Below are 18844 nucleotides of genomic sequence, written 5' to 3'. Positions count from 1 at the left end.
TTCCATGCATGCAAACTGCCTGCTCCACTGTTCGCTTCCTGATGTATGTAAATGTAATTAACAGCTGAATTATCATAATTAGCCTCCTTGTCTCAAAAGAGTCTCTGGGAGAAAGTGGCCATCACAGAGCCTTTTCAATGAAGGGTTTAATGTGCTCTCTCAGCTACTGTAATGCCTCAGTAAACATAAATGCCACGTATAGGCACGATGTTGCCACTTGCTGCTGCGGGAACATTACGTTTAATCACAGAACCCAACAGAACGTGGTTCTGGATTTCACTTATTATACTAAGTACCTGTTTCCTGCCACTGCTTTGTTATTGGAAAATAAATCTGTGCAGCGGAAGTTGTCAGTGTGGTTCATTAGCTGTGTTTTAGTGGAACATTTTTGAAATAGTGTGAGTTCAAGAAGGAGCGAAGAGCCATCTCAAGATGCCTCGGTCAGAAGCGGCAGCGGTGGCGGCAGCAGTCGCAGCACGCCGACCTTTTTTTTTTTGAATGGCACTTGAAAATAATTGGCTCTTCTTTATTAGGTTTTTTTCATACTTACACCTTTAACTTCTTTGCTGTGTAGCTATTAGGATTTATTGCTGGCCATGATATGGCGTTGAATTAAACAACCTATTCTGCAGGGTAATCTAATGGTGCTGAAATAATGTCTCCCTCTCTGAAACTGAGGGGCACTTGAGGCGTAAAGGAAATTAATTGTTCCCATTAAGATTCATCGACCGCAAAGTGAAGTTACCTCGAACTCCAAACCCAGTATATTTCGCTGCTTTGTAGAACTAGTGTAACACAGTGTGTGCTGGTGTCCTTTTCTGTCAGAAGTATCAACCTTGGCTGTAATGCTCATCCCAGAGAGGCGCTGTGGTGCCAGCAGGATTAGGGTTTTATATTAAGGGAGTTTTAGCAAAGTGATCAAAGAAGAACATAATTGACCTTAGCAACTTGACAGTATTTCCTTAACCTAATGTTCAATGTTTGCAACACTGTGGCTTTCTGAATTCTGCCCATGGTTGAAGTGATTAGCTAAGAGCATTCTCCATTATTGATCTTTTTGCTTATTGTTCCAAACAGTTCACACGCATTTAAAGAAAACGTCCTCTGCTAATGCATTGTGAACACAAAACAGCAATGATCAATATTCCACCTCCTCTGAGGTTTTTTTTCTGAGAGAGGTGCGTGCCGATAAAAAAAAAAAAAACACACACACACACACACCTCGCTGTAGAAGAACGTGGAGGGACAAAGGTAATGCTTTCTCTGTGATGTGCAAAGATAATGGATTTCAGTCCAACAAATTAGACAAAGCACAATCAGAAGAGACAGTAATTGCCAAGAGCATTTCAAACTAACAAGAGGAGCAAGAAGAAAATGAATTTGTGTTCGAGGTACGATTGATCGGTATAGTCACTCGCAGAAACCTGGTAGCAATGGGTATAATTTGGCTCCATGTTGAAAAAAAATGCTATTTCATATCTTCCTGCAAGCCACAGTATCTATCTTCACAATACTGAGGTCTGGGGTTTTTTTTCAGCCATTTTGTGTCTGAACCCAGCTGTTCACCTCGCTGCACTTCAGTTTGCTTTAATATCCCCAAACAATGCCTCCAGGTTAGTGTTCAAGACAGAGGACATTTACAGATGTATCATTCACTAAGCCTGTGCTCCAGCCTCTGAAGCTTAATGATTGCTAACAGAAACAGCGGCTGGAGTAAAGAATTCAAAAGATTTAAAAGAGCTCTAATTGTTCCTCTTGCTCAAATACGGCAGAAAGGAAATTCTTTCAGTGGACATCACAGACGATTAGGACAGAACGTCCTCGTCTTGCTTGGAGTGTATTTCTGTCAGCCCATATATTTTTCTGTCCCCTTGCATGTCTCTTTATTGTGAGCTGCTTTGCCGCCTTCCTCTGGCTCAGACGGTCTAGTTGTGACTGCTCTACGTCTGCCGTTCCACAGGATTCGGTTTCATGTCTCATGAATTACCCCACGTTGAAACGGGATATGTCCGGCAGAAGTTTTTTTTCTGTCTACTGCTCTTTAAAGAGCAAGTGTCACTGAAGCAGTGAGCCCTGCAAACAATTCACTATAACTTGAGTTTTGCATTCAGCAGGGATACTAATCCAATTGTGTTTTAATTGGGAACTGTTGTAGAAACTGAAGGAATTGTCTTGTGGCCCTTTACCTACCATGCCAAGCTGTGCGCTCCTATGATGTAGCTTTAAATAAAAGCAGTACAGCATGAGCGCACATAAACAGCCTAATGTAAAATTCATGTCCTGTGGGATTTATTTATCTGTCATTAATTACCAGTGCTGGCTCTGTAAGTAAAGACAAACCGACTGTAAATCTCTGTGTTTCTCCTCCTCTGAGACAGCTTTGGTATTGAGTCAAGCTGAAATGCCCAGCATGGACCTGGCACACAGAACAGGTATCTTATATGAAGCATCATTAGTGTTGACTAGTTGGTTGATTAGAGCTCAGCAGCGTTCGTATAATTAGAACATCCTCAGTGTAACAGTTACTCCTGACGTTCATAGCAGTGATGGATGAAGCCGGGCTTTGCATGTCAACGCACCACTTCAAGGTTCACTTCAATACAACTGCAGTTTCATATCAACACCAAAGTTCCACTAAAAGAAAAAGCACTTTTTGCTGTGTGTTTTGAATTTCCTATAATTAAATCTTAATTATTTATTTACTGGGCCCTAAATACATTTTTGTCTTAAAATAGGAAATAGGTGATAATCAGGCTTTTAGCTAGGATTCATCATCACAACATCGTTTGGTGGTTTTGTATTTTTCGGCCGCCAAATTTCCGGTGCATCCCTAAATATAACATTTTTATTGGCAAGATAAATATAACCGTAATAATTTTGATCACATTCAGCGAAGTTACACGGGGAAACGAGAGGAAAAAAAAGGGCGTCTTTTAGGGCGTCCTGCCTAAAATCAGGCGTCTGTGTCTAATTTTGTATTATTTTCAGGACAGGGCGTCCCCAAGACACCCGGACGCCCGGCTGGCTAAAAACCTGATGATAATTTAATTCATCAATCATGCATTTTCTCAAAAAAAAACATTACTTTGACAATCACAATTTAATTTTAATGTGCAATCGCACATTTAATTACACTATAAGCTATGATTACATTTGTATTGTTTTCCATCAAAACCAAGTATGTTCCTATCACACATAGATAAACATAATTTATTTTACCTTATTATAGCTGTGTTGTTGATTGACAGGTCAACTGATGAAAGTAAGCATATATATATATAAATATATATTTATTTATTTATATATATATATATATATGTATATATATATATGTATATATATATATATATATATATATATATATATATATATATATATATAGTGCTCGTGTGCATTATTTTGATTCAAGAAAATAAGACTCCGAGGGCTCAGTGGGGTTTAATTTGAAAGAGAGAGCTTTGACAAAGAGCTCTATAAAATAACTCTGCAAGAAGTTGTGTTGCCGTTGTTATCTACAGTGGACGAGGTGATATTTTGGAGATGGCTGTTTCCCTCATGATTATAGTTTTTATTTTTTTACTGGCAGTTTGCATTTTTTCTCCTTCAAGCAGAACATTTTGTGATTTCTTCAGAGTTTTTTTTGCATTATATATGCAAAACTTCTTCACTGAAGTTCAAGTAAACTAGATTAGGGCTGCCAGAAAATTACTGAGCTGTTTCCTTTCAGACACGTGACCCCCCCCCCCACCCCCCCATATCCCACCATGAAACAGCAAACTGATGTTTTACATTTTTATTTTTATTTTTCTTAAACTTTGTTTACTGTTTCTCCCCGTTTACAGTCTGTACACTAAGGATAGCAGCTGCTGGTTTAGTAGCCTTGTATTTACAGCACCATATGGTATAATTACAGTGTTCTCTTCTTGTTCTTGCATTTGCTCATCATTTTCACGTAAGTAGTTCTTTTTCTGGAGCACTGCATCTTTTCTTTCAACTATATGTGTCTGTTTGTTATTGTAGTGGAAGGATTAGCCTTGTAAGTGATTCATCTTCACAATTTAAAACCAATTAAAAGTGCGTATGTTTGACTGTGATCTGCCATTGCAGTTCCCTAATAGTAGGTATTAAGCGGCTTATGATCCATTTCTTCTGGAGTTTGTATGGACAGGTAGATAGTTTTCACCACTGAGTTCATTGCATTGTAATCTGAGATTTTAAAAAGAAGGAAGAGAGTGCTTTGTAGGACTGGTTTGTAAATAATACCTTGGTATTTTTATGCTATGTCCCAATATATGAGATATATATTCATACATCTTAATATGAATCTGGACACTGTTGGGACTGTTTCTCCAAGCTCATGAAAAAGTGACTGTAATATACTGTTATATACTAAAAATTCTGCTGTAACACAAATAACTGGGCTTGCATTTCAACAGGAGTCCTCTACTGACTTTTTCCCACATCCTTTCATTTCGATTCCATGTATTTTTGATCAACACTTTTATGATGATTTAATATCAGAAATATAATATTTGACTAGACGCCCCGAGATCAGTACTGCAGCAGCCTTTGAAACCAGGAACAGACATCACAGATGCCATATCACGATATAGAGATATCCAAAATCAAAGACAATATCGTTCTCCCATGTCACGATATTGATATAATATCAATATATTGTCTCGCCTTAATGCCGTGGTATGAAAAGCAAGGACAGACAGATTATCTAAGTTCGTGATCATCTGATTATAGTTTAATATTTTTTGTCATCTTCCTCACAGATGCCTGAATGACTCTGGGGGGCTATAAATAGAGATAATTCTGCTTCATCTTCATGCCTTGATTGATGATCTCGCGTAATGGTTTTCGTTGCTTTTAGCTCTGGTTTAATTTACGTACGCTGTTTAGACTCCGGTGACAGCCATTTGTCAAGTGTTCAATCTCAAACTCTTCCATTATTTACAAGAGGTATTATTCAGCATATGGCCGCAGTATGCCCGTGGTGTCAAATAGCCCATAAAGGGTGACTTCACCGCCTCTTGAGAGAAATGGTAGCTAATTGGTGCAGCCCTCTCACAGTGCTATCAGAGGGCGCGTCGCTCTCACTGGAGGAGAATTTTCTCGTTGCAATCAAAAGAAAATTGCAGTGCGTGGCGCAGAGATATCAAAATAAGCCCACAGATGCATTGACATCTGACAAGCACGATACTTGATGTAGGATTGAGCAGATAGGCAGCGTATTTGATGTTTTTTTTTTTTTTTTCATGTTAGTCACAGTCACACTGTAGTGTGAAACCCGAGTCATGCTGTCTATAAACATGCACAAAGATTGTATCGCGTCTTTGATTAAAAAGAAATCACTCGGTCGACATCGGCGTGCCCACTGCTAATTAAAGCGATATGATTCTGCCTGAAAGAGTGAACATGTGCGAGACAATGAACAAGTGTCTCAGAGCATGAAAACACACTTTTACCAACCAATATGTTGTTTGGATGTTTTGTAAGCAATTTATGATGTTTTTTTCTTGTATCAATTACTCTGAATATGATTATAATTTTATCATAATGAGCACATGATATAAGATAAGACCCCACCCCTCATTTCTAAAAATCAGTAAATAAAGTTGTCTTGAAAAATAATTCATTAAGTCTTTGGCAAAACAAAGGAAGAATCATTAAAAGAACAAATAGGAAGAGGAAACAGAACTAAATGTTTCTTGACACTATGATAATTTTGGTGGTGAGTGTCAGGTGTAGACTGAGCTGGATTAATATGGTCTCTGGAGCAGGTTAATCAGGTGATGCAGGCATATTAGAGCTTAGATCAGCCTGTGGAAAGGCAGAAGTTTGCTCAGAGAGGTTTAATAATCTGAAAACCAATTACCCTCACCTTTGTATTGCATTATATGCATATATTGAATCAACTGTGTCAGGTCATGAATCATCTCACTTCTCCCGAGTCAATAAGAACATTTTCACCTGCGATACATAATATTTTTATGGCATCATTCTTGCACTATTGTTATTGCCTGTTATTTGTTTGCTTTTAATCAGATTCCACAGCAGTGAACTACATTTTTAAACAATATAAATTGGAATCAAAGTATGGGGCAATATGGCGATAAATGCAAAAATATGCTTGAAGTGGGCATATCTTTGTCCGTATTTGTGTACATTTCCTAATAATTACCAAAAAAGTTAACAAAAACATTAACATAAACAGAAAAAAATGTGTTGCTTAGTGTGACATGTTTTACTTTTTTTAATGGACTGGAAAGATGCACACTTCTCCTTGTGATAGCTCAGAATAAATCACTAGGACTGCATGTTGGCGAGTCAGAATAGCATTTTCAATTCCATTTTTCTCCACTCATGATTATCCCGGTGATGTAAATTCACCACATCCTCTCTGGTCCTCTTTTGGAAATGCATTGGCATTTTCACCTTTACCTCCTCCCTAAAGAGAATTTCTGAGCACCTTTAACTCTTGCTGCTAACTGAGGCTTAATGATCACCTGCTGCGCATGGTAGCTGCACATGTCCATTGTCACTTCCACAGCCATGCTGACATCCCGGACAAGCTGTGGATGTGTAGGTGAAAGTGACACAATGACTCGATAAGTGCAAGGTAATTATCCAGGGTCCCTGCCAGGGAGAAGGTCATTGAGTAAAACGTAACAATTAAGCCACAGTGTAAGATGTTTCTCTATTTTAATCATCACAGGAGCATGGTGTCCCCTCAGCTAAGACCTTCTGACCACATCTCTAGATTTCAGCTCAACGACTCGGCTGACGCAATGATTCAGCTGAATGGCTGATTAGAGGCCAATGTGAAATGTGGGCTTTGTCGCCGTTCTCCCTCGGGAAATGGAGATATGTGTTTGATGATGGAGTGTCAGATAGTATGATATTGCATTTTCCCAGAGGGACCCGGGGAGCCTGAGGACAACACTGTGGTGCCTTTCACAGCGGCAGACCTCATTGTGTTCAGGGGCTTTTATCTCTAAATACAATCAGGTGGCTGTGGGTAAAAAATGTATGATCATTCATGCAGGAGACAAGTAGCAGTGTACAGCGTGTCCCTGTAGACATGCACACGCATGCACACACAAACATTCAGGGTATTTTCTGTTTTATTCATGTTGGCAGCAAGGCTGCACCGTTAATCGCCAAGTAATCTCAATTCCATTACAACCAAGTGTAATGTCCACGTAAGAAGTCACTGCCATTAATTGACAAAGATAAGTTCTGCGTCAAAACAGCATTATGAAGAAATTCTGCTGCAGGAATTCAATGGCCCAAATAAGTTTGCTCTTTAGGCAAGGAAAAAATACTTTTTTGATATATTTTGTAATGAAAATGACAGTCATAGCCTTAAATCCTCATGTGCTGTGGACACTCAGCTGTTCTTTGGGGGCCCCCTCTTAGCTTGGGGCACCAGGCCACCAGGCGTGCTTTGCCTGCCCTGGTGCGACGCCTCTGCTCTCAGCAGACATCCATCTGCACTCACGGTGAAATTTGGCAGGAGCTCACCAGAGCAATTGATTAAACACATATGCATTTGCACAGTCATACACAGATTTGCTTTGCAGAGTTAGTGTGGATTGAATATGCAGGGGTTTTATATTATTGCTGATGTATGGTTTTAGTTCAGAGCTATGTGTTTTTCTTTTTGACACCAGCTTTATTAAAGTTCGGGAGATGAACTTGGCAGAAAAAAAGTCAAATGCAAGCAGGCTTTGTCTTCGCTGTTGACATTTAATCAGCCCGTGGTACTGACTCTGTTGGGAAGAAATCACTGCTCTGTCAAAGGAGACCTCACCATGACTGCTTTTCTTAAGAATACTAAAAATAGAAAGAGCCGGATAGTGTCGCATTGGCAGTTTTGCCTTGATTTTGTCTGGGTAAGGAACAGAAAGGAGGTTTTATTTCCTGGAATTATGAGCAGCAAGTAACAAATAAGCCACAGGACTCAAAGCAGTCGCAGCTCCCCCTCAGCCAGAAGTGACGCAAGTTCACGACAAGGACATTTATGACTTGAGGTCTAATCGCTTCTCTCTATTCTCGCTCTAGGGCCAACGATTGAAGATTTCTCTATTTCATCATCCATACCAAAGACCACTGCAATTTTGACCACCACAGCCGTGTCCACTGCAAAGGGACACACGAACACCACGGTGACAGGGGCGGATCCAAGAGATGGGAGAGATCCCTTTGAGGACACTCATGGGACGAGTACAGCTAAGCCGACTGTACCAGAGTTGCTCCCGACACCGAGACGTTTCTGTGAGGTGACAAGGAGGAGAGCGATTGACTGGCCTCAGACCCACGCCGGAACCACTGTGGAGCGGCCCTGCCCCAAAGGGACCAGAGGTAGGCCACCATCTGGATTGTGTGTACAGTGTATACCAATGACATGTTAGATACTGCCATTTCATGTCTTTACATCTGCACAGTGTTCTATAAATATTTCTTATTCTGCCCACAAGCCTTATAGAACACTTGTGGACTTCACATTATCTAATATTATTTACTTAACCCTTAGTGTTCCCAGGTGCACCTATTGGAAATGACCGTTCGAATAATACACAACTCCTAATATGGACACCCTGGGGGTGTGTGTTTATAGGTCACATATTCAGGCTTTAAAAAATGCATTTTTTTTCTGTCTTCATATGTGTTTTAGTAGTGATATAAAGTAGCAATAATTGTGCATAAGTCATAAAATTACACCGTTTATGTAAGTTTGAACTGTGACGTACATTTTGCTCAGGTGTGTTTATATAGTGGGTGATTATGAAATATTTTTTCTTTAGAATGCTTAGGTTGTGCTGAAAAAAAAACCAATGTAATATTATATCCAAATCTCATAAGCTATATACTGTACGTTTTAACACAGTAATGGAAAAAAGCAGCTGAAATGCTCCGTATTCTAAGGGTTAAGAAAAAGTACCAATAAGTAAAAGTTCTGCAATTTTAATTCAATTAATCACACACTGTGTGGAATGGCGCCTGTTATCTTGTTATCATAGTGTTTTTTTTTTGTTTTTTTTTTGCTTCTTCCAGTCCCTCCAGGAATCTGCGATGTTACGATAGCAACAATTAACGTAAATTCAACCAATTACCGTGACGGTTGCGTAACCTTAGCATTTTTGCCCCGTCTGTGCAACTTTTTTTTCCCTGACTTTGACCAATCACAGCAGTTTACTGCAAGACAAATCACTGTGACAGAGGCCATTTCATCATTCATCATTGATCAGTCTGCTGGGTCGCGACCAGACCGTGGGGTTGTGGGATTAGACAATAGTGTTTACATTGGGGTATATTGCGTGCAGCTGCTCCCCGGTTTTTTTCTCTCTCTCTCTCTCCTCTCCACAGACACACTGAGCTGCAGACACACTCATCAAAACCAGGGATTTTATTGCAAGGTTTCGCCTCCGCCTCTCGGGCCAAAAAAACCCCAGCTCATGTCTTCACAGAAAACAATATTTTCTAACGAGCATTGAACTCGGTCAGTTTGATGTCTGTAACTAAAACTGCGATTTAATGCTGCTACTGCTTAATGAGGGGAGAGAGAGAGAGAGAGAGCGAGCAAAGCAGCTGTGGTTTGAGAGAGCTAAAGTATATGCTGAATGCAGAGAGCGAGCAGTGAAACGGACACTAAACACATTTCTCTGATCGTTACACAGCGGTTATAAATAAAACCAAGCAGTTGAATTTTAATGTAAATACAGAAAAGACGTGAGAAAAGTCTCTCTAACTCAGACGAGCAGGCTGCAGCTCTCAGACAAAGAGGCTCAAGATCTTTTAAATTTTGGGAATTTTTCAAATTTATATTTAAAACGTAGCGATTATTGTCTGATTATGACTCATGTCTATGTTGCATCCACTGCCATGTATTTAGGGTTTGTATATTCAGCTAAAATTAGAATGCAACACGTTTTTGTCAGTTTATTACCAATATCACCTTATACAGAGATTCGAAAATACACTTTCCGTTACTGTTGCTAATTCAGACTATTGTCTTAAAGGTCCAATATTGTGCAAAATCAACTTTTTAATCATTTAAATCCTTATATTTGGGACTCCGGAGGCCCTACCAGTCGCCAAAGTGTAAAAAAAGATGACTCACTCATGTTTTTGTGGTCCTCCTCAGTCTAAGTACAGGAGATAAAACACGCGATGTTAACTTCCGCGCTCACTGGGACGTCACAATGCGCTAAATTCCTGGAATTGTTGTCTCACGGAGCTCCGCTTTGTCCGTAAAACACGTGAGAGTGCTGGCGAGGGCAACGGTATCCGAAAAAGTGTGCTCAGTCTGCGAAAAGTTCTATTCTTGGCTCCACAGTGCAGCACAGAGTTCTACACAAACTTCCAGCGTCAGAGGATTTATCTGTCCAGTAGATACATGTTATATATGACAGCAATGTGCAAATGATCACGTTTCCAATGATCACTCTTTTTAAAGAGATACTACTAAACAGAGCGTTCTGAACAGGGCTGTTTTGGCAGGGTGATTGAACTGTTGTGGTGCTTTATTCTTATGGTATTTTGACCAAAGCATGTCACAGACATGTTCATTGGGACACCAGGGAACTAGGTTAACTTGGAGAAATAGGGTATAATATGGGACCTTTAAAAATATATCCCCAAATATAGCCATGTTAATGTTAGTATTTTGCCTCCTATGTCAACATAGTTACTGATTTATCAGCTTGTAAGGAGAAAAATGTTGCCCCGCTAACAGAGCATTCAAGAAACTGAAGGAAATGTCTTAATTAAATCTGGACAGTGTGTTCACAGTCCTGTCTTGCTGTTGAAATGCTTTCTGGAGTAGGGGAATTCAGCAGTAAGTCATTACTCCAGTTCAGCCAACAATGATATTCACACAGGAATCGCTCACAAGTTACTTCAACACCCCATCACAGAGCCTGACGCGACTGTCACAATATAAATCGCGGCTGCCGGAGGATGAAAGCAAGGAACAGACAGTGTTTTTTCCTGTTGCAGTGAAGGAGCAAAATACAAATCTAAACATATTACATGCTTAGTAATGCTCATTAGGCGTAGTCCTGTGTTGTATTTATACAGATGTAAATAATCTGTTCGAAATTGTGAAAAGTTAACAAACCAGTGTGTATTGATTTATTTCTGTCAGCTATGTAGGAACCTGATAGTCTTTTCGTATCCATGCTACATTTTTCATTTGAGCAGAATGTATACAACTTTCAGGCTTTTTAGTTTGTTTGTAAATTGTTGCTCCTGCCAAACAGTTTAGTTTCCGGTGACGAATGAAGGCTCAGCGGGAGCAGCGCTTTCTGAGTGTGACTCTGGCTTCTCTCCAACTGATGTGTTTATTCTGTGGTACTGCAGGCATCGCCTCCTTCCTCTGCGCTGTGGCAGGGACGTGGTGTTCCAAAGGACCAGACCTCAGCAACTGCACCTCCCACTGGGTAACTCAAGTGGCACAAAAGGTAAACCGTGAACGTGTCAGTCATACCATACAGCAGCGAAAAAGCATGTCACACCAGCTAAAATACAGCACTGAGTCACAACTTTTGACCCTTTTCCTCGCTGTACTTCTTTATTATTCCAGTGAAGAACTGGTCTGTGGTACAGATCCTAGAAATAGTTTTTCAACTGTAGCAGTAGTTGTGGTAGCAGAGAGAAAGCAGCTAAAAACACCAGGTTAAAATGCCAATAACTGCACTCTTTACTTTTTTCAATGTGCCAGTTTTCTGCTTTGATGGTCAACAGTAATGCAGGTAGGGATCTGATGTTGACAGTTGTTCAGTCGCCTGCCCAGAGTACAACACCGTGCAAAACATTACAACATATGGTATTCTGAGAAAGAAACGCCTTTTTTTATTTTATAACTGACTGGAAAAACCCTGACTAAAAGCATCAGGTTCACACAGGGTTCACAGGTTTTGTCCAACGACATTTGGAGAAATGATTAACAGGAGCCCAATTCCATGGATTACTGCTTATTACTAGTAGTACAAAAAAGGATATTGTGCATTTGTGTTATAGTGATTTTTTAGGTTAGGCCAGTGGTTCCCAACCTTTTTCTTAAGGGACCCATATTTTTACCATTGTAAATTTGGGTGACCCCCCCCCCCCCCATGAAAAATAAAATAAGGAACATCATAACTTCTTTTACATTAAATACTTTATTATATTTCAGTAATTTCATAACAGCATGAAACAATGAGGATAACCTGTCTATACTTCTTCAGAACTTAGGCCTATTTTTAAAAACACAATTTTCTTTATTAGGCCCTATATTTCAATTATTACCTGCTTGACTAAAAAAACAGCAACAGCATGAAACAATGAGGATAACCTGTCTATACTTCTTCAGAACCTAGGCCTAATTTTAAAAACACAATTTCCTTTATTAGGCCCTATGTTTCAATTATTACCTGCTTGAATAAAAAAACAGCAACAGCATGGAGCAATGAGGAAAAACATGTGTAAAATGACCACATAAACTTCAGAACTTGTACTAGGAACACATTTTTCGTTGTATTATGATCATCTTTTCATTTCATTTTCATACATACCAGGCAGCCTAGCTTTTAATGAGAGCTCTGACACTGTATTTCTTGAGCCAGTGATGGGATGTCTGGTGTGACTTTGGTAACAGCCAAACGAAAGTCACTGTGCACATCAAGTCTGTTGCGTGCCTTTGTTTTTATGGTGACCAGAGCGCTGAAAGCAGTCTCTGACAGGTATGTTGTGGCAAATGGCAAGATGAATCTGGTGGTTGCATGATGAGCAAGCCTAGGAGCGACTCCTGGCCCTTTCACAAGCCAAAACCGCTTGTATCCATGCTCATCATAGAATCGCTTGCAGAGAGAGTTGGACTTTATATCCATGAGCTCATCCTCAGCCTGGAGGTGCTCCACATCTTCTTCTTTAGCGAGAAATGGGTCCATCACCCATGCGTCTTTTGAGACATGTTCATTAATATCCGAAAAACGCGAGTGCATATCCTCTTGAAGCTGCTCCATGTGGCGGGTGAATTGTCTGGCCAAAGCATCAGATAACTTCCCCCCTGACTGTTGTTGTAGCAAGGGAAACTGTTGCAGGTCCCCCTTTCCCAGTTTATTCTTCCTGTACTCCACTTTACGCACAAACGCATCCACTGCCTCTTTACACTCCATTACGTTGGCATCCGCGCCCTGCATGCGTTTGTTTGCCTCGTTGTACAGACTGAATATCTCCGCAAGATATGAAGTCTTAATGAGAAACTCGTCGGTCATTTCGTCGGATAGTTTCTGGTTATGAACGGCTAAGAATTCACTTATTTGGTTTTTAAGTTCCATGAAACGCACCAACACTCTGCCGCGGGAAAGCCAGCGCACTTCGGTGTGGAGGAGAAGTGTCTGGTGCGCCTCATCCTCACACAGCTGTGCAAAGATCCTTTTGTTGACCGGGCGAGCTTTAATAAAGTTGACTATTTTGACCACAGTCTTTAAGGTTACGTCCAGGTCTTCACAGAGGTGTTTGGCAGCCAGTGCGTGTCTGTGTATCATGCAGTGAAACACTAAACAGTGCGGAGCCTTCTCCTTCAAACGGCTGTTGAAGCCCTTATTTTTCCCCATCATTGCGGCGGCTCCATCTGTGCAGCATGCAACTATATTTTCATAGGGAATATTGTGCCTTGTGAAGTACGTGTCGACTACACCGAAAATATCCTCTCCTCTTGTGGTGGCTGTGAGATTAACAGACATAAGAATGTCTTGTTTAAGCTCAGTTTCCTCAATGTACTGTACATACACAATGAGAATTGCTTCCTCTGCCACAGTGGTAGTTTCATCCAGCTGGATTGAAAACGGGCGTGTCCTGATTTTTTCAACGAGTGTCTTCTCAACGTTCCCTGCCATTCTGTCGATCCTGTCTTTCACTGTGTTGTTGGATAGTGGTACAGTCTTAAATTTGTTAGCCACCTGCGGTCCACACAGTATCTCAGCCATTTTAATGCACGCAGGTTTAATCAGTGTTTCGCCGATGTTGTGTGGCTTTTTGGCTTGGGCAATTAGGAGAGAGCACTCAAGGGATGCAACCGTTGCCTGCCTCTGGTCGCTTCCTGCCCTGAAGAAACTCTCCTTTATGTTTTGGGGCCTGCTAGTGACAACAAGCTCTCTTTTTCGGATGAAAAACTCTTTGGGTTTACCCACCGTCTCGGGATGTTTAGTTGTCTGGTGTCGCCTCAGCTTGCAGGGCTTCAAACTTTCATTTGCCAGTTTCTCGTGGCAAAATATACATTCAGCTCTAATTTTATCCATTGCTTCTATGAAGCCAAACTCAATATAACTTTCTTGGAAGCCCCTCTTTTTCTTTTTGACATTTTCCGCAGTCTCCTCTACCTGACGCTTCGCCATCTCTGCCTGAGCTTTGTTTATGTTGCTAGGCAATGGCTGCTGCACGAGAGGCGTACACGTCACACAGGAATGCTCTGTTCCTCGTGATATCGGCCTATAACTTATTTGTTTACCTATTTAAATACACGAATAAATGTTTAATGTGGCCCTTGAATTTAGTTGATTTTGTCACATATATATGAATTAAACACTTACTCATTTATTTAACATTTTAATTACATTAAAATTATTAAACCCCTTAAAATCAAGAGGGCTTCGCGACCCCCCCTGGATCTTTGGCGCCCCCCTCAGGGGGTCGGGCCCCCCCGGTTGGGAACCACTGGGTTAGGCAATACGCTAAAAACACAAAGGACAAATAAAAAACAATTATTCAGTTTAGTAAACACATTAGTGCTGTACCCAGCATCAAATTACTGCTTTTTCAGACTTTTCTCCCACATGCTTGTACTCATTATACTGACGCAAGGAAACTAGTGACTGGATGAGGTATTATTATTCTTACATATCTGCTCATTAATTAGTAAAACAAGAGACAAACTATGTATAATTAACTGAGTTGATGGGATTAGTGTGTTGGTGTTGTTTCCCTTTAATTTACTTGCCTGTGGTTGTAGTTTTGCTGCCATTAGTCGAGTTTGTCGACTCTCTGGGAGATTTTGTAGCTGTAAGAACGTTCAGATATCTCCGACTCTGAATTACACCTTGGAGGGCAAATTTGTGCAAACATTTGCCTCCCACTCAGCCACTCGTAATTATTGTTTGTATGATAAGACATGAAATCTCTATCAGCTTCCTCTTTGTGAAGTTTAATTGGTGACGGCATCCCAAAATCGCACACTGTGATTGTCGCCTGTTGTGCTCCATTATCTGTATGTGTAAAGCTGAGAAGAGGAAGGATTCCTTGTAAACTAACCGCAGTAGCATTGTACCATTAAGACTGGTGAACTGTATTTGATTTTTTATTTTTTTTTTGTAAATTAGTATGTGGCTTGAAATTGGGTCACAGCTCAATCATGGCAGGTTGGGGGAGCGTGGGTGGGTACATCCAAAGAATTAGACCATTTTAACACGGAAGAAGTGCTGTATTACACTGATAATAGATGATAGCATCGACACTGACAGCTCATCATCATCGCCCAAGCACTGGGATTTTTCTTTTCTTTTCTTAAGCCCGTGTATCACAGTTGTCTATTATGTTCCCTGCTAAACATGCACACCCCGTTCTTGCATTAATTCTACGCATAATGACTTTCTCCATCTGAACCAGCGGTGTTGCAGCGAATTAGGAGTGAGGTGTACTGTATGTGGAACAGACTATCTCACCCTCACATTGCAGTACCATCATTCCAGGCATGCTTCACTAACACTTCCCAGACACCCCTCCTGATTTCTTTGTTGCTGTTTTTAGATTCGAAGTGGTGAAAATGCGGCTAATTTAGCCAATGAGCTGGCACGCCACACACAGGGCCCAGTGTTTGCCGGAGACGTCAGCTCCTCGGTGCGCCTGATGGAGCAGCTCGTGGACATCCTGGATGCTCAGCTGCAGGAGCTCAGGCCCAGTGAGAAGGACTCAGCTGGACGCAGCTTCAACAAGGTACTGTGAAATTCTTGTCTGGCTTATTGTAACCTCTCATTACACTTTGTCCCCTTCTTGGCCCAGCTCAGTGTAAGCATGACTCAGGACATTCATTAGTAGGACACCTACCGCGACACAAGCCTGTGCCTGCACTCACCTACGTGCACACGCGCGCACACACACACACACACATCCACGGACACACACAGGTGAGGGGGCTCGAGAGGCTGGTCTGGCCCTGAGGGGAAGCTCCTTCCTCTATAGCTCCCTGGTAATTACCCATGGCTTTCGAAACACAGGCTCACCTGGCAGTTCCATCTTAACGGAGCTAATGGCCATGAGCCCCCCACCAACACAGAGAACAACTTTTCATTGCTGACAAGTGGGGAACTGTTCTCTCCTGGAGCTTCAGCAACCGCTTGAAGAGGAAAGTGTAGGCCCAAGACGTACCTACATCTCTCAGCTGCAGGCAATCCCATAGAGAGTTGAGTGACAGTTTGAAAAATCGGTTGTTATTCAGACTTTCTAGTTTCTCTGTAAACAAGGTGATTTGCACCACAATTATGCCTGTCGTTTCTGCCCTTCTGTTCACGATGTTCCAATCTTCAGATGCTGTCATGTATTTGAAGATATCGTTCCACTGCTTAATGAAAGGTTTTTGGTTCATCTCTGTATAAAATCTATTAACAATCTCCGGAAACGTATTCCGCTTGTGCAGTCTGTCACAGCTGTCAGACATCGAACTTTTTACAGTCAAGTTTAAAACTACACAATTTCCGACCCAATAGTCAGTCATCGACGAGTTTTGCAAGTCATTACTAAACGACAGTTGCCTACGTATAAAGTATTCAAAGACACAGTCTGGCCACTGACGCCTTCCTGGCGTGCCGCAAGATCCGATCCCATTCCCAGCGCGCTTGAAATTTGATCAGATTCTGCGACGACTCAAGCCCCCCCAGCCAATCAGAGAGCCCCGAACGGAGCGACAGATGCTAAAACCCAAACAGGAATGCTACACCAGATCAGAGGAAATCTAAAGAAATGCAACGTCTGAAAATGTGACAGAGATCACAGACAGAGGGCTTCAATAAAAGTTCAGTGGTCGACATGTAGGCACGACACTGAGCTTAATTTAGCCTGGTTTCGTGCTTCATTCCTCGTGTCACTTTTCATGTGTGTTTTTGCGATTAAATGTGTTTTCGTAGCTAAACATAAGAGTCCCCTGGTGAAAGATGTCCCCTGTCTCACCATACTCATGTGGTGTGAACTCGCAGTGACTTCAGAGAGCGAGATTACACATTTCTATTAGGTTTCCAGCCAACCTTATTTGTAACCAGAGCTAAGTTATTGTACCAGTTGATTCTCCTTAAAGCTCACGCGTGTCTGAGTTTCAAAAATAGTTTCCCTCAATAATGGATACCTGACTTCTTTATACTCTCCCAGAAAAACCTTCTCTGCAGTAGAATTACAGATGCACTCCAGAACCTTGAGACATCACTGTTGATTCTGGTTGCAGATGCAATACTGTGTTTGGTCATTTTCCTCAACTGTACTTTTTGTTTTTTGCAAAATGGTCTGGCCAAGAAAAATGTTTTTGCCAAATCAGGAAATCTTTTTTCCAATTTCCAATCACCCACCATCACTTGGCTATTTGAGAGATGACGGAAATTGGTTTATTGCCGAAAGCTCGCACGAACCTGACAAACCTTCATGATTTGGGATGTCCATGAGAACAATTTTGTTGAAGAACCATTTCAATGTCCTGTGTGTGTGTTTCTAAAGATAATGTGGATACAAATAACTATCAATTTTTTTTTTCTTATTCAATGGAAGAGCCACAGAATATGATTGTTTCTGGTTTGACTCAAGTAAGAGAAAATGGCAACTTATTTAAAACCAAGAGACCAACAGAGGGATTTTGAAAGCAGCAGTGCCACATTATTCTCCTCATGCCATGAAATACAAATTACCTCATTCCACATTGTTTATCTTCTCAACATACTTTAAAGCATCACTAATGGGGAGCATCAGAATCTCGTCTCAGCATATTTTTTTCCCCCTCTCCCTCCACAGGGCTGTGCATTTCTCATCTCTTTTCCTCACTATTATGTGACTCATATTCATTTTTAGATTTCCAGCACCCTTACCCCCAAAAAGCTTTTAGCGCTGTTGCATCACTTTAAGGTTGTAGTTCACAGACCTGATCTTTTTCTTTCTTATATGAATTCTGTCTCTTTATGGTAAGTGGCTTGATTTAATGGTTTCTGTTTTCTTTCTACCTCTTTCTGCAATCCGTCTCTTGTGCTTGATCCTCTTGTTGTATGGGAAAGCTTCAAAAAAGAGAGAAGACTTGCAGGGCATACATGAAGGTATAACTACCAGGCTTTCCATGTTCTTGTATCCCCCTGATCCCCTATGTCTGATCGGCAGCATGCAGCACTGTCACTCGCAATGTCCTTGATTGTTTTGTTACAGTTTGTGCCTGGTGATCCCGCTTGTAAAAGATATGGCTGCTTCCTCATCTGACTCGGCTGACTGTTCTGCTGTCATTTCTGTCCATCTGAGGATGCAACTGTCAATATCACTCCGTCTTTGTCCTATTTTCCCCCCTTCCTCTGTGTGCTATCACTCGTACATCTTTCTTCCACTTTTCTCTCTCCTTCTTTTTCGTCCTCCCCCGCTCGTTTTCTCTCTCTCTTCGTCTCTCTTGTCAGCTCTTTATACATTGTGTGAATAATTGCCTTCCCACGGTCGTAATTGCACCTCCCTGTCAGCCAGAAGTGTGATCAAAGTGGCAGAGTGCTCAATTTTCACTTGCTTACATTGTAAAATTCTCGTCTCTGTTGTCCCCACTGCAAAAAAAAATAATAATCTCTTC

General features: G+C 41.1%; 1 protein-coding gene across 1 annotated transcript in view; it reads left to right on the top strand.

The window, feature by feature from the left end:
* adgrl2b.1 (adhesion G protein-coupled receptor L2b, tandem duplicate 1) overlaps positions 1-18844 on the top strand; it is a gene marked incomplete at its 3' end in the record, with an annotated part of 73909 nt that overhangs the window by 31054 nt on the left and 24011 nt on the right. Inside the window, exons 5-8 of the mRNA XM_083889400.1 lie at positions 8074-8373; positions 11374-11474; positions 15799-15984; positions 18297-18335. Of these exons, the coding sequence (XP_083745526.1) occupies positions 8074-8373; positions 11374-11474; positions 15799-15984; positions 18297-18335 (626 nt within the window). The remainder of the gene's footprint in view (positions 1-8073; positions 8374-11373; positions 11475-15798; positions 15985-18296; positions 18336-18844) is intronic.

The sequence above is a fragment of the Microchirus variegatus genome (genome assembly GCF_963457635.1).
Source record: "Microchirus variegatus genome assembly, chromosome: 5".
Taxonomy (NCBI): Eukaryota; Metazoa; Chordata; class Actinopteri; order Pleuronectiformes; family Soleidae; genus Microchirus; species Microchirus variegatus.
The sequence above is the reverse complement of the archived record's forward strand: the minus strand, read 5'-3'. Positions and strand labels throughout refer to the sequence as shown.